The sequence below is a fragment of the Lygodium microphyllum genome, chromosome 27 (genome assembly GCF_053477565.2).
Source record: "Lygodium microphyllum isolate KBCC chromosome 27, Lygodium_microphyllum_v1.1.10, whole genome shotgun sequence".
Taxonomy (NCBI): Eukaryota; Viridiplantae; Streptophyta; class Polypodiopsida; order Schizaeales; family Lygodiaceae; genus Lygodium; species Lygodium microphyllum.
Genome location: NC_141161.1, coordinates 23,751,125 through 23,767,030, shown reverse-complemented (window position 1 = coordinate 23,767,030; position 15,906 = coordinate 23,751,125). Strand labels below are relative to the sequence as shown.

The 15,906-nt window shown below is 41.5% G+C and overlaps 1 protein-coding gene across 1 annotated transcript; it reads left to right on the top strand.

Moving 5' to 3' along the window:
- Positions 1-266: 266 nt before the first annotated feature.
- LOC148012134 (scarecrow-like protein 18) lies at positions 267-2,169 on the top strand. Its single transcript, XM_087669117.1, has one exon. The coding sequence runs from the start codon at positions 267-269 to the stop codon at positions 1,872-1,874; it is 1,608 nt and encodes a 535-aa protein (XP_087525243.1). The 3' UTR covers positions 1,875-2,169.
- Positions 2,170-15,906: the final 13,737 nt, after the last annotated feature.

Below are 15,906 nucleotides of genomic sequence, written 5' to 3'. Positions count from 1 at the left end.
CCATCTAGCGAGAGAGAGAGAGAGAGAGAGAGAGATCGTCTTCTGCCGCTTCATAATAACTCCCTCTTCTTCGCTCCCTCACATACTCTCTCTTTTCTTTACTGACAATATCATCACTCTATCATCATCATCATATGATCATCGTATGTCTTGTTCCTTCTCCCCTCGCTCGTCTCCTTTAGCTTCCTGCAGTGGAACCCCCTGCGTACCTCCGCCTTCTTCTCCTTCTTCTTCATCCTCTGCTTCCTCCTTAACTATTAGCTGGAATGCACTCCGTCGTCCCCTCCCGCCAGCGCTTCCCCCCCTTCAACCAACACCTGCGCAACGTCGGGCCAGGCATCTATGCAATGCTGGGCTCCTTTGACGATACGAAATCCGACGGTTCTACGTCTGTGGGGAATAAGACGGACGGCGGGGGCACGATAGAGCACCATCATCAATATCATATCAATCATCATCATCATCAGTATGAATATCCAGAGAGCTACCGCGTATCGTCGACCGCGACGACGGCTCCGTCATCAATGAGCTACTGCAACAATGACGACGGGGGAGCAGATTTGCGGGATGTATTGATGGGATGCGCGCAGGCGGTGGGGGGGCGGGAGTGGGAGAGGGCGATGGGGATGGCGAGGGAGGCGGCGGGGAGGGGGAGGACGGGAGGGGACGGATTGGAGAGGGTGGCGGCACAGTTCGCGGACGGCCTGGGGGCGATGGTGGAGTGTCATCAGAGGATCAGGAGGGATAGTGATCAGGGTAAGAAGCAGGCGGAACGGATGGCGATGATGATGGGGATGCCAGGAGAGGATCAGGAGAGGGAGGAGACGGCATATCTGGCTCTGAACCAGGCCACACCCTACGTGCGGTTCGCGCACCTGACGGCGAATCAGGCCATCCTGGAGGCGGCGGCGGCGGCTTCCACAGGCGGCAGCAGTAGCCCGGTGCTCCACGTGGTAGACGTGGCCATGGACATGCAGGGCCTGCAATGGCCCCCCTTCATGCAGGCTCTCGCGCAGCACGCCGCCGCCTCGGGCTCCCCTCCCCCGCGCCTCATCATCTCTGCTGTCGTCGCAGCAGGCCCTCATCGCCACCGCCTTCACCTTCTCTCCCTGCAGCAGACCGCCGATCGCCTCTCCAATTTCGCCGCCTCCCTCCATATCCCCTTCGAATTCCACCCCTTCCCTTCCCTCCATCACCTACTCTCCACCCTCAGCAGCCGTCCCCCGCCTCACTCCCTCGACCAAACCCTAGCAGTCAACTGCATGTTCCAATCCTGCAGCCAGCAGCCATGGCTGCTCCGCAAGCTCGCCTCCTCCTCATCAATAACACCACCCCCACTAGCATCATCCTCGTTAACAGAAGCCGCACGGTCATCATCATCATCATCGCCGCCTTCGCTGCGAGAATTCCTACAAATCGTCAAGGGCCTGCAACCCTCCGTCGTCACCCTCGCCGACACGGAGGTTGACCTCTCCAGCGGCACCTTCCTCGACAGGTTCTCGCAGGGCCTCCGTCACTTCTGTGCTCTCTTCGACTCCTTCGAGTCCACCCTCCCGCCGAGTAGTGTGGACAGGGAGAAGGTGGAACGCGTGTGGTCCAGGAAGGAGATCATGTGCCTGCTCGCGAGCGCTGACAAGGTTCGAGACGACGACGATGATGAAGATCACCTCCATCGGGTGAGATGGCGGGACCTCCTGCGCGAAGCAGGTTTCAAGACCCTTCCGCAGAGCTCCTTCGCCATGGCGCAGGCGAAGCTTCTGTTGAGGCTGCACTACCCGTCGGAAGGGTATCAACTCAACGATCACGGCCATGGCGAATGTATTGTTCTAGGGTGGCAAGACACGCCACTGTTCGCTGTATCTGCCTGGAAATGATCCATCCCATTTTTGTCTACAAATTTTCCTGATCTCCTCTGATTCAGTCGAGCTCTGATGATACTATGCATGTTTATGATTGTCTCTTGGACTTTAGCCTACATCCCAATGTCGTTTGAACTTGACGATCCTCGCAGTCAACTCGATTCTTTATAAATATTTAGGACACTCATTCCGAAGATACTCATGATTAAGAATCCGTATCATTTTTAACAGTGAAGCTTGTCGTTTAGAGAACAAGTAAATACAAGGCCGTACATTATGTTTAAGGATCCACCTCAAAATAAATTGTAATTAGTGGCTTTAAACCCACTATCTCACTCGCTTATATCTACTTGCATCAAGGACAAGCTGGCTCTTCCTTGAACCTTCCCATGAAACTTTGTGCATGGGACCTTGTGAAGTGGATCATCAAGAAGCTTGTAGAGCTCGATGATGCTATGGAGGAGAGTGTAGCAAAAGCTTGGACACACGTAGAAAACTTAACAACAGTTTTGCATAGGAGGAGAAGTTATGACAATGGATTGGATGGTTGTAGTGACAATACAATTGTGTTTGCAGGTGATAAACAAAGTAGGGATAATTCCAATAGTATCATAAACAAAGTAGGGATAATTCCAATAGTATCTACAGGTGATCAGCTAAGTTTGGACGATTCCATCGACACTCACAAGAAGATTAAATTGTGTTTGGAGGTGAATTTGCAATTGGTTTTAGAGCTTCTTGCCAACTCTCTTGGAAGAAACACGGAGGAGCCATCTTAATGTTCTTTCAAGAAGTTGGTGCTTGATGTGGAGAAGGTTTGCTCCAACATCCTAGACGTCAATACTTATGCTATACTAGTGTTCTTCATCAAGAAGCCCTCAAAAGCAATGGATGCTATTGCTCTATAGCGGCAAATGGTTTTTCGAAGTGGTCTTTGGTAGGAAAGAAATTGCTCAAAATATATAATCTCAAGGCATTTATTTTTAGGGTTGTCTTGATTTGGTCTATGTTATGCTATGGCAGCCTGTTGACACAGGTCGATACACTTGGAAAAGAATGTCCATATGGATTGAAATACTTAAATCCCCCACAAATATAAGTAACCTTTTACTAGGCGTTGCAAAGGTGATGGGAAAATCTTTACATATTCGTATGTTGTCTAGTCCTTTATAGTATTACTTTTATCTTCTGGGGGATATAAGGAAAGCTAAACCAGAATATTTTGATATGGATGTCTTGTACATCGGAGAGCTCAAGCTCAAGTTGGCATGGAACACTATGATATGTCACTACAAGGGATGGGGAGAATACCGACATTAAGTTTGATACTATTAGAGAAAAACATCACCATCACTAATATTATTGACATATTGATTGATGTACATGTTATGTTGGTATACACACCTGTAAATCAAGAAGAAAGTGTGATGCCAATATTGACATTTGTAAGGACATTTGTATTGATAGTGGTACCGATGCTTCTAGCTTCTAGTGGTGCATTTTTTGATGCTTATACGAATGCTATAAATAAATATTATGATCAAAACTTTCGTGTTCTCTACATAGTTTGTAGGGTAATTGAGAGTATATCAAGAGTGAGGATGAATGCATGCGTGGCAAAAACATTGAGGTAAAAGCATTTTGCCTCCCTCCATTTTGCATTTCCTTTTTCTTTGGTCAATTGCTTGTCTTCCACATACTATTTATAATCCAAACTCTCTTGCAAAAAAGGCATGGCTTCAAGGTAGGTTTGTTCTTTTGTATATAAGCCTTAATAGTTGAAAGAATAAGGAAAAATATCAATGTAAGTTGTTTTACACTATTCTTGAGTTATTATTCATGTTAATAGCATACAAGAGAGAAACAAGAGAAGAGGAAAATAAAAAAAGAAGAGGAGAGGTTTAAAGTTTGCTTTCTTTACTATTGCTAGCTTGGTTTAAGTATAGAATGTATATGGGAGAGTGTTAGCTGCAAGGAGACAAATATCTATAATTTTTTGAAAAGAAAATGATGGTTGTAAAATTCATTGGATGTTTCATCAAGAGCCATCGGCTCCCTGCTCTGCTGCACAAAATTGTCTTGATCAAATGGTACCATGAGATTATAATTGGTATTAGCTAACTTTTAGATCAAGATTAAGGTCTAGGTGCATAAAATGTAAGGCATGCATGATCACAAGGTCACAAAAGGGACTGAATGCCTAAGGAGGATGGGAAAACCCTAACCTTAGAATTTATATATGACATATATCGTAATATTGCATGGTATAGGGTCATAAAGTTGTTAACTAATTTTATTATATATTATAAAATATTTTACTAGCAAAAAATATAATGTAGCTTGACACTCACTAAGGGTTAGGTCCATAGACAATTGCATTTATTCATTTTTTGAACTAGAAAAAAAAACTTATGAGTATATCTATAATTATGCTAACATTCATGTTAGAAGACCTACGTTAAAATTCACATGTATTTGCCAAAAACTAAGTGGGAGTTGTAATGCATATATAAACATGCTATATCTGTAATTCTCATAGAAATTTAAATAATTTTTTAATTGCAATATATATGCAAGTGTCACACATGGTTTCATAGAAAAAAACACACCTACTACATTTAAAAAAAAAGGAGTTGCTGATTGGTGCATTTGCTGATCAATAGCTCTCTATTTTTTGGGGTGTTTTTTTGCGTACTCATTGGATATCATATATACAAACTGAAGTCACATTTCATTTTTAAAAATACACAATAACAAGGTTTGATACAATAAAATATTGAATGATAATATGAAATGAAAAATGACCAAGTCTAGCTTATATTGCCCTACAAGTATACAAAACAATATAAGAAAATATGTACATCAATTTAAAGCTACATTTCATGACTATTAGTATGAAGCAACCTATGCACAACATGGAGGAGGTGTCATTATCATTGCCCCCTTGCTCAACGCCCTCTTCACATCTTGCTCATCATGTTTTGCATTGCTTCCTAAGTCTTGGTCTTCCTCTCTTTTCACTTCATTATATTGTTGCCCCTACAAATGATGAACACATAAATTTAGAAATGACTAAAATGCTCAATTTCAAAAGTTAAAAGAAGCAACTTAACACATTCTACTAGCTGTAATTTCTTGCCACTACTACTATGTGATGACACCCTCTACATATAATAGCATCCATGTGTCGAGCCTGTTGTGACAGTGCTTATAAGTTGTGTCATGATAAGTGGGATTTTGATCCACAACGTTAAATTGCAAAATAAAAATACCATCCTTATAAGAATAAAATCGATCATAAATTTAAGCACAAAAAAACTTAAGTTAAAATGTAAATACTTACAAACTTCATGTCCCATGTACCGACACCTCCTGATTTGAAATGCGATGATCCAAGTCACTCCATTTGGATTCATCACCTATATGTCTCTACTGTGAGTTGAAGACTCGAGACTCCACCTTGCTTTATGCTTCAATCCACTCTTGACCATGCAAAAATCGGCATAAGTATAGAAGGGTAAGCCTTATTTTGAACCCCTCTTGTTTTCCATTGCTCTAGATTTAATTAAGGCCCTCTTATTAGCAATGATTTTCTAGACCTTTTCTCATGTGTCCAATGGTCTGTAAACCTCAAACATTAGGAGAAATATGGACTCTCTTTTTTGCCCCTTAAGGGGTTTCTCTCACCTCTCTCTCTCTAAAAAGAGATTCCAAAATAATATTATAAAAAGAGATCTTCTACAATCAAGCAAATCTCGTTTTTGTGTTTTCAATAGATTTCACCTATTATTTTATTCCCAAACTGCAGGATAAGGTCACTTTTTCTCAAAATTCTCATAACTAAAAAAATACAATTCTATTTTTTCTAAAAACGCAGCCAATCATTCTTTAATGCCCTCATGACTCTTTAATGCCCTCTTTAGTGCCCTCATGACTTTTCAATCATTCTCATTCTCACTTCTTAAAAGGGCGGAAGTTAAAAAACGATATAAAATGACGTACACATCATATTTTAAGATTATTTTTTACCCAGAGACACCTTTTTGACTCGAGAGTTTCCTTGTAAATTTTCATCTTTTTTGGACAAGTATATACCTATTTCTGGGCATTTTTTCATTCCCTCAGAAAGCTCTAGTTTTGTCCCAAATTTTGTGCATTCTTCTCTTCCCCTCCAGAATATGGTTTCTTGCATACGAGTTCTTCTGAAGCAGCATTGAGGAGTAGTTTTGATACCATTTTTTGAAATCAAAGAATCTCTATCTACAACACACTCTACCCTGCTACAAGCCATGTTCCTCTTCAAAAATATGCAGTAAGAAATCTCCGTCTTCAACAGTCTATACTACAAGCAATCCAGTGATAATGGAGGTATCTTTATTTTTTAAATCTTTGTGATGTTATTATTCTTCACAGTTGTTGTTCAGTCCTTAAGCATCAATTCATAGAGAGAGAGAGAGGGGGGAGAGAGAGAGAGAGGAGGGGAGAAGGGGGGGGGGACAGAGAGGACTGTGTGAGATGAACAAAGAAAATAAGTGATAGAGTGACAGATAGTAAATTAGGGTAGAATATAAGATGATGTTATTGTTTTCCACTAGCCAAGTTTCAGTATGAATGTGTTTAGGGTTTCCTTGATGAATTTTTGTTGAGAGAGAGAGAGAGAGAGAGAGAGAGAGAAAGAGAGAGAGAGAGAGAGAATATTTTGGATAGAACAGAAGATAAGATTTGATGCTAATTAGAGGTAGATTAAAAGCCAAGATTACAGGCTGATTAGGGGTTGATTAGGGTCTATCAAGACTGAAAGCAAGAGAAAGAGACAAGAACCAACTGGGTTTTAAAAAAAACACAGATATAGTGAATCAAAGGGGTGTAGTTCTGCGATTTGAATGTTAATCCAAGTTAACATTTGCATACTTTTTTTTTTGCAGAATGCAGGTGCAGGATGTACCAAGAGAAAGAGATATATTCACTTTCAATTGGAGGATGAATATGCACCAATGTTCAAAAGAACTGTGGAAAGAGATGATGCAATAAGATGCAGGATGCAACAAGAAAGAAATGCAGGGAAAAAAAATGTGGACCTTTGGGTTGATGGGTGCATTTATCCACCCGATCCACTCACTTGAAGGCCACCACAATTTGAAGGGCTTACATCATTTGTAAAGTTTACTTGTGAAGGCAATGAAGGATTGTATGGATACACATGCAGACTTGTCACACAAGGATTAGCAGGGGCTCATCAAACCTTGACAAATATGCAGACAAGATTACAAGGGAATATGCAGTCTTTGATGGAAAAGGATAGATTATTGGCTGAGAAGGATAGAGAGAACCAGAACCTACAACAAGCAATGTCTGTCATTGAAGATGCTATGCATGCTACACACGTGCAGAATATGGAGTTACAGTCTAAAGTCAATGACTTGGAGAAGGAGAATCGAAACATAGAGAGGAAGCTCACAAAAACTTTGGAGATTGGGCCCACTTTAAAAACCAAAGAGGCACGTCGGCGCATCCGATCTGTTAAACCAATTGGCCAATTGGCCAAAGGAAGTTGACAATATCATAGACGGATATATGCTCAATCTACTACAATGAGAAATATATTTTTTCATGCAGAGAGTCCTTAGCAAGAATATGGTCAAAAATGCATTGAAAAATCGTAAATTCAGGGACATTGTGGATGGTGTTGCTAGTGAACGTCTTAGGGATGTGAGCAACTTGTTTACTGCTACAGATGCTCAGGGATTATGTGACAAGGTGTGAATGAGTTCTGAGTCATATAGTATGCTCTATCAACAATTGGATACAGGTTTTAAGCAAGTCTTCAATACTAAGCGAGTAATGCCTCTGCCAAAACCATTTCATGTGAAGAAGGCTCGAAAACAACTAAATGAGAAAGTTTTAGAACTAATTGGTGAGCCTACGCATCTGGAACACACACACATATTGAAGTATGGTTCCAAAGAAGTTGCCTTTGTATTGAATGCATCCAACAACTTTGTATTGGATATATGTAGGGTTCAGATTGCTATGGTCAAGTTTTATAATACGTCTATGGAAGAATGTAGAGGCAAGCTTAAGTTTGTCCTCAAACTTGATGAGAGTGAGATTATCAAGGGGCAAAAACTTGAGCGTGTGAGTATAACACTTATGAATCGAGCATTGGATCCCAACATCGATGAAAAACATCTTTTATACTTTAGTGTACAATCGGAGAATGAAATATGGTGGCTTGCAGCATTTGAAGTACCAAAGGAGGACCATGAAGTACTTAAAGTTTTTTTAAACCTCACTAATATACCCAGTGTTATTCAACAGCAAAATAATGGAGCAATTTTACACGTTGAGGGGTTTGGGGACTATCAAGTTGAATGGCATCTTGCAGCTGATTTAAAAACATTGAAGTGTATGTTTGGTTTATCAAATGCAGCAAATGCAAAATTTCCGTGCATATACTGCATGCAAACTAGGAAGAAAGGGAAAGATGGAAAGAAAGAATGGCTTGCCAAGGCAGGACAACAGGGTGCTCCGACACGTGATCAAAAAGTCATGAGAAATGGAATGCTAATTCCAGTGGATCCAAACTGGCGCCCTATTTTGGAAATACCACTAAATACAAGATGCAGCCCGTGTCAGAATCTGATGCTACATGCAAGAAGGTAGAACAAGTCCTCTCTGAAGTTGGATTGCACGGAGGCCAAGTAGAAATAAAAAAGGACGAGAAAAAATCGGGGAAGAGTGGAAATGTTCCTTGTAAACCATGCTTTGGCGGACCCAAGGCTAGGAAGTTTTTATCTCCACCTCGAGATGAGGAAGGCAATATACTAGTAAAACAACCAGAGAAGTACGAAGCACGGAAAAAGTTGCACCTTGCTGTTTCAGATTGGAGCAATGGGGGACGAACGAGGATTGCGAAGGCAGAAGTGTGGATACACCTAGATAGATTAGCAGCTCTCTTACAGAAGTTGGGGTTTATGGATGGTGATGCCAATGCATTTAAAGAGACAGCTGCTAAATTTCATAAGTCCATGGTGGAGGCATGGACTACAAATAGCATAACACACTACATGGTCAGTATTATCACCATTGCAAAAAAAAAATCATCATTTTGAATTACTTTGTGTTTCTAATCTCTTTTCTTGTGCATCATATACTTGAAGCACATGGTTCATACTTTGCAGATCAAGGAAGTTTGGCAATATGGTTAACTCAAGGCATGGAAAGATCTCACTGGCAAGCTCGCTGTGCTTTTCAAAAGGCAATTGATCATGGAGGTAGCATCAATGATTCCAATTCTATGAGGCAATTATTCCAATGGTGGTATAGGAGACTAGAGATACGATACGAGGAAAAAGAAAAGAAGTCCAAAACATCTCAAGCAGAATCTATAAGTAGGGCAATATATGAAGTGAGAAAAGCAAGATATGAAAACAGCACAACTAGATAACGGCACGCAGAATGGTTGGCAACCCAAGAGAGAGATGGCAAAAAATGGAGACCTAGATAAAGATAATAATTTTGATGCATTTAGAGTCCACAAGAGAGCACAAGTCCCAAGGATATGACACATCAATACTCATATCTCTAACATGAGATGTCTTATAAATTTTCTTTAAAATTTCAAAGGTTTGTCACTATATTTTTCAAAGTCGATTTCGAACTTTGTTTTTTAATTATGAAAAGTCGATTTTGAAATCCTAAGACAAAGATATGAAAATTCTAAACATTGGAACATTCATTGGCCTAGAGAGAGAGGGGGGGCATGAGGGGGGTGTCAGGAGATAGAGAGAGGTGGGGATGGGGTGGAGAAATGAAATGAAATGATAAATTTAAAATTCATTTACACCACAGTAAGTTTGAAAGTTTCGTATTTAAGTCGTCTCTCCTTTCATTTTTTCCCATTGCTCTCCACTCTACCCTCCACCTTTCTATCCTTCATCATCACAGCCATGGCACGTTCCAAGCTTCCTATAAAAAAGGCACCTGTGAGAGCAAGAGCTCAACACTCTTCCGAATCTAGTGAGCGTACTGTGAGTGACAAAGATCCCCTGGTGATCGATAACGGTGGCCCTACTGCAGCCAATAATGGTGGCGCTACTGTGGCCAACAATGGTGGCCCTAGTATGGTCGATAATGATGGTTCGCCATTGTCCAGAAATGGTGGTCCACATGCTCCAGCTGCTCCACCTCCCACTACTACTCCAGCTCGTAATACACGCCCTCCAACACATAAAAAGCAAAGATGGAGACCAGGCACAACTGCGCTACGCGAGATAAGGAAATTCCAGAAGAGTGCCGACTTGATTATTCCTAAGGCACCATTCTCCAGGTTGGTGCGAGAAATACTGCAAGATCTACAGTCAGGGCATCATCACAAGTTCTTTTCGAGGAAATAGGCAAGGAATGTGGGGTGATGGTCAAGCCAAGCCTTGCTTGCTCTCCAAGAAGCAGTTGAAAGCTACTTGATTGATCTAATGAGCGATGGTCAACTTTTAGCCATTCATGCCCGACGTATCACTATTAAGCCCATAGATCTGGTTCTTATTCGCAGGATCTGCAATAACAAGGATGCATTTAATCTTAATGTCAACAATATGCTTTGAGAAGCTACCTTGTAATTGGATCTATGTTTTTAGCTCAGGTTTGGTTGTAGATTGTAAGGAGCTTAGTTTTGGGTTATCTTTCCAGTAGACCTTCAAGTATTTGATAGTAGTGGCCTGCAAAATGGAGCTAAATTGTCCCTAGCTCTAGTTGTACTTGGTGCGATGCACTATCTACCGTGTCTTTCATAGTTTCGCAATGCTAAATCCAATATGTGATATTCTATTTTGACCATGTTTCGCATTGTGTGAATTTTCAAGTTTCCAATTTTGTAAGTAGTTTTGTTGAGGATAAATTCAATGTGCAACCACGTACACGTCGGTGATCAGTTGTACATGGGCCGATGCACTATATCCTTACTATATTTAGTGGTTTGGCAACATTATATTCGATATGCGATATCCCATTTTACCCATGATTTATTTTTTGTCAATTTTTAAGTTTCCAATGTTTCGCATTGCGAGGTTGACAATACATTTAATCTGCAGTTGCGCACACTCATTATCAATACATTTAATCTACAGTTGCGAGGTTGACAATACATTATCAGTATAGTATAATGCAGTTAATGCATTTTCAAAAAAAGATTGAACCGTCAAATTTATAAATCGGAATCTGGTGAAACTTCACCCTCATGCTGGGCATTAGAAAAACTCATTTATATTAAAAATTTGGCCCCATCAGAAGCCTCTGGGTCACCTGTCCGGAGGCTCGCGTCTGGGGCCCTGGGATTCAGGGCCCCAGACGCGAGCATTCAGGGCCCCAGACGCGAGCCTTCGGACAGGTGATCCAGAGGCTTCTGTTGGGGCCAAATTTTTTTTGGGTGGTTGATGTGTTCTTGAGGAGCCTACAGGTAAAATTTCATGTGAATCGAAGCACTGGTGATATTTTTCCTAAGAGTGGATTCATTAATTGAAATTTTAGGGTTTTTGAAAAGTTTGGCTATAAGTTTAAAGTTTCACCTCATTTTACAGATTTCACTTTTGAGTTCTGAGTTCTCTCTCCTAGAAGACATAGTACGCACCAAGCAAGCGGCCCGGAGATACCCCCTGGAAATTCCATACGGCAGCCACGTCCTCCAGCTCCACCACCACCACCACCACCACGACGCCAGCATCGCAAGCGTCGATGGAAGCCAGGCACAGTGGCTCTTCGCGAGATCCGCCACTACCAGAAGACCACTCACCTCTTGATACCGAAGGCTCCATTCCAGAAGTTGGTGCGGGAGATCATGGAGGGCATACTGATCAGGAACAACATGAACCAGTTTCCAGATACATCACGCGCGAAACAACCGGATCGCTGGACTGCCCAGGCCCTCCTCATACTACAAGAAGCTGCTGAAGTCTACCTCATCGACTTATTTGGAGACTCAGTCTATGCAGCGGTGCATACAAGGAGGGTCACTGTCACCGATAGGGATCTGCGGATAGTCAGGTTCTTTCGGCGATGGAAAGATAGTCCTCGCGGAGGTCAGCAAGGATAGAGGTGTACAAACTCAAAAGCACATGGAATGTAGCTTCTGAAGACATTTTGTAAAGCCTTGGTTGTAATGGACCCCATGTAAAATTGTTATTAATACAAATACAAAGTTTTTGGCGAGTCTTATTTTTGTTTAGTCGCTTGATATTTATTTTATTTACGTCGTTGAGTTATCGTTACATGCGTTCGAACAAATACATGTTGCGCACGAATTCGATAAAGCACTGTGTATTAAATTTAGGGTACGAATTGTGTTACGTATAAATTCGACAAATAAACGTAACATTCAAGTAAAAAAAAACAGTAAATGACACGTATCACAAAGTACATTGCACGCGAATCCAACAAACATCAGTTTTCATTACTTGAAGAGAAGATTACAAAGTGCAGTACATCAGTGATGCGATATCAGTAGGCAATAAGTACATCTATTCTCTCCTAGGCTTATTGGAGCTAGGCTCCCCATGGTTAGAGCTATTCTTGATCATAGGCAACAATACATTTTGCCCCAATAGTTCCTGTCTAATGACAGTGGGGTCTTCAACACCGGCAACCATGCCACGGGCCACCATGGAGAAAAGTGGGCCAGACCTAGTACTCGTGAATAAGTAGAGAAGCTTCGAACGTCGAAGCAACACTACTTTCTCCAGGCTGGAGTTGGTCGGGATGGTCTTGAAGGGCCCAGCCTTTGTTAGTGCCCTCAACTTCAAGAAGTTCTCGGCAAAAGCAGGGGAGCATGTCTTATGAAATACAATAATGTCGTTGATAAGCTGCCCAACATACTCCTTCAATGCCGAGTCTTGCACCCTTTCTTGGCTACCAGATCGGCCATCCTGCCTAGATGAAAACTCATCTATATAGACAATCTCCTGCAATGTAGATTCAGGCCCCTAGACGCGAGCCTCCGGCCAGGGCACATCTGGGGGCTCGATCCCGACAAAAACACATGTGTGTGCTCCCGATGCCCTAGAGGCCCTACTGGTTAAGTTTCATATGAAACCAAGAACATTACCTTCTCTGCATCATCTATCTGCCGCTGTAATGGAGCATCCAGGTCTGCTCCTGCCACTGGGCTGCCCTCGTCTCTCTCCTGGGTAGGCACTGCATAGTCGGGTCGAGGACCAAAAAGGCTTTCCTGCAATCGCTCGAACTCCTCATCAGAGATCTGATACTGTGGCGCCGCATCCTCAATCTACTCCTGGATGCTCACAATGGCAGAGATGTCATCGATGCTCGTGCCATCATAACGAGCCAACTCATCAACATGTGGTGGGGCATCCTGTAAATCAAAATCTATGAAATCACTAGGTGCATCACGCACCATGATACAGTATAGTTCTTCTTCCCCAAGCTCCAACAACTCTAGCACATCCTGCATGAGTAGATATTCCACCCGCTCGATGGTGATAGCATGGAGAGAAGAGAGGGGTGGCTCTTTCCTCGTGGGCATCTCATCAGGGCAGGGAGGTGGGTGCACAATGGCCAAGATCTGTGCTGCCTCAACACTCAGATCGAGAGTGATCTCCTCAGGCTCCCTCTCAAAGTACTCTAATAGCGGCCGAGAGGGTGCGTCGATGTCCTCGTCACTGTCCTCTTGCACCTCAGTGCACATAAGATATATGGCAAAGGCGGCATCCCTCTCAATGAGATCCATCGTGATGTGGTCTTGTGACGAGGTGGGCACTGCTCTAGCACGGAGATGTTGCCCCACATGCACCAGGGCTCGACTTATCACCTTTGCATGGCTGGATCTGGCACACAAACTATACAAAAAATCCATGGGAACCCACCTGAGAGTGGAGTCAGGAATAGAGCAAGTGAGAGGGTTCACTACATCACAAAACGATGCTAGTATACTAGAGTTAGGGTCTACAGCGGAAAGCGAGCTCTCTAGACTCAAGGTCACGCAAAACCTAGGGTATATCTGGTCCCCTATGTGCGCGTAGCATGTGGAACTGATCCATGCGGCGAAGACAGGAGTGGTAGCCATGGCACACAAAGAGAGAAGGAATGAGAGCACAAGTGTAGGGAAGTGGAGAATGAAAGTGAAAATGAGTTTGGAGTTATAACTTTTATGTGTCTAGGGTTTTAAATAAAGGTTCTTTATAAAGTTATTAACTCTAAAGTTTCAAATTAAAACTTTTACCTTAGTTTCTTTATTTCAGTACTTTAAAGTCACTGTTAAAATTACTCATACAGACAAACGCTTCGTTCTACATTATTATATCCTCGAATATGTTTGGGTCGCTGAGTATATTCAAGTCTAACGAGAGAAAATATATAATTTTTTAAAGAAAATAAATCTAAAAGGCCTTGAAATTCCCTTTGGATCTAATTTAATATTAAAATATAAGAAACAAGCAGCAGAGATGCGCTACATTATATCATTGTGCAAAGATAATATTCTCTAGATTATAGACCTCTAACCTGCAATTTAATTATGATTTTTAACTGCACGATTGAGTAATTACAGTATGTATTATCGCACGCTTGGATCACAGTAAACTAAAATTTAAAGTACTCAGAAGTTCAAAAAAGGTATGTATTCACTCTTTATAAAGTTTTTTTACAAGGATTCCACTATCTCAAGGATATGTGGAGAAGCACATTGTTTACATGTCATGGATTGCTCACTACGAGTCCTGACTTTTCTATTATCTAACTTGAAATAGAAGTTGTAGAGGGGCTCACTGGACATTAATTGGATTTCTTGTCTCAGAAAATAAATGGGCCAATGACTCTCTGCACTAACTAGGAAAGGATTATGACCACTCCACAAGATTACCACATCTATGAGCGCTGTATGTGTGTCATCTCGGATATCTTGATCCAAGCTGATCCACTTCCCTCGCAAAAGTCGCCATCTTCTATATCGAAAGCGAACGCACAGAGTTTGTCTAGCAATGAAATACCTATAATAAAAACAAAAATAATGGTAAGTGATCAATGCGACTAACATAACAATTCATCTAAGCAAGACCTATGTCAATTAAATCAAGGTATGCAAAGTAGTAAAAAAGTTTTACCTGAATGTAATATCAGATTGGTTGACCCTGCACTCAATCGTCTCATCAAAATGTGTTCTTTTGACTTCCCAAGGCTCACCCAATAGTTGACTTATCCATTCCTCGGATGGACACTTGCATTGATAAGTAATCTTTGTTTTCTTCAAAACATCACATGAACCAAACAAATGTGCAAACAATGAGAATGGAATAAACCAACTAAGATGCATATCTTTGGAGCCTATGGTGGGTTTCATAGCACTATTGATGTCAGATTTTATCTTCGACTTGCAAGCTCCTGACAACTCCAAGCTACCAATGAACCATTCACCACTAGACAGTGGCGGCAATGGGACATGCTGCAATCTCTGGCTTTCTACCACATACAATGAATTATAAAAAAAGATATTTTGAGTGGCAAGTTGACTTGTAGAGGTATTATCATAGATCAAAGAACCTATCTCTTCATGCCAAACATGTATCTTGCCGCTTAAACATTCCACATTCTGCCATTCATGCAAAGTCGATGGATATAGAGCTGTCAATCAAACAAGACTGAATTAGAATACTGCAAAGACTTTTAAAAACAACTCTGATACAAAAGAATAATCAATGATAAAATTTAACAACTTACTGTTTTGTTTATAATTTGCAATGTTATTCTCGTCGTGTACAGAGATTTGTTTATGCGTATAAACATGTTGAATCAACACTTCTGTTACTGCACTTGTGCCATTAAACACTTTTTTGAACTCTAGAATTCTACCTTTCCAATGTTTGCTAGGGTTTGCAACATCCTTGTGCTTGACCTTGAAACTTCCTCGAGTACTTGGGTGCATCAAAATCCAATCCAACTTATAATACTTATCACAAATCCAATTACCGCCATTATCTTTCCTGTTGAAGACCTCCACTGCAAGTATGCTACTGATATTTTTCCTCCGTGAAGACATCTGTAA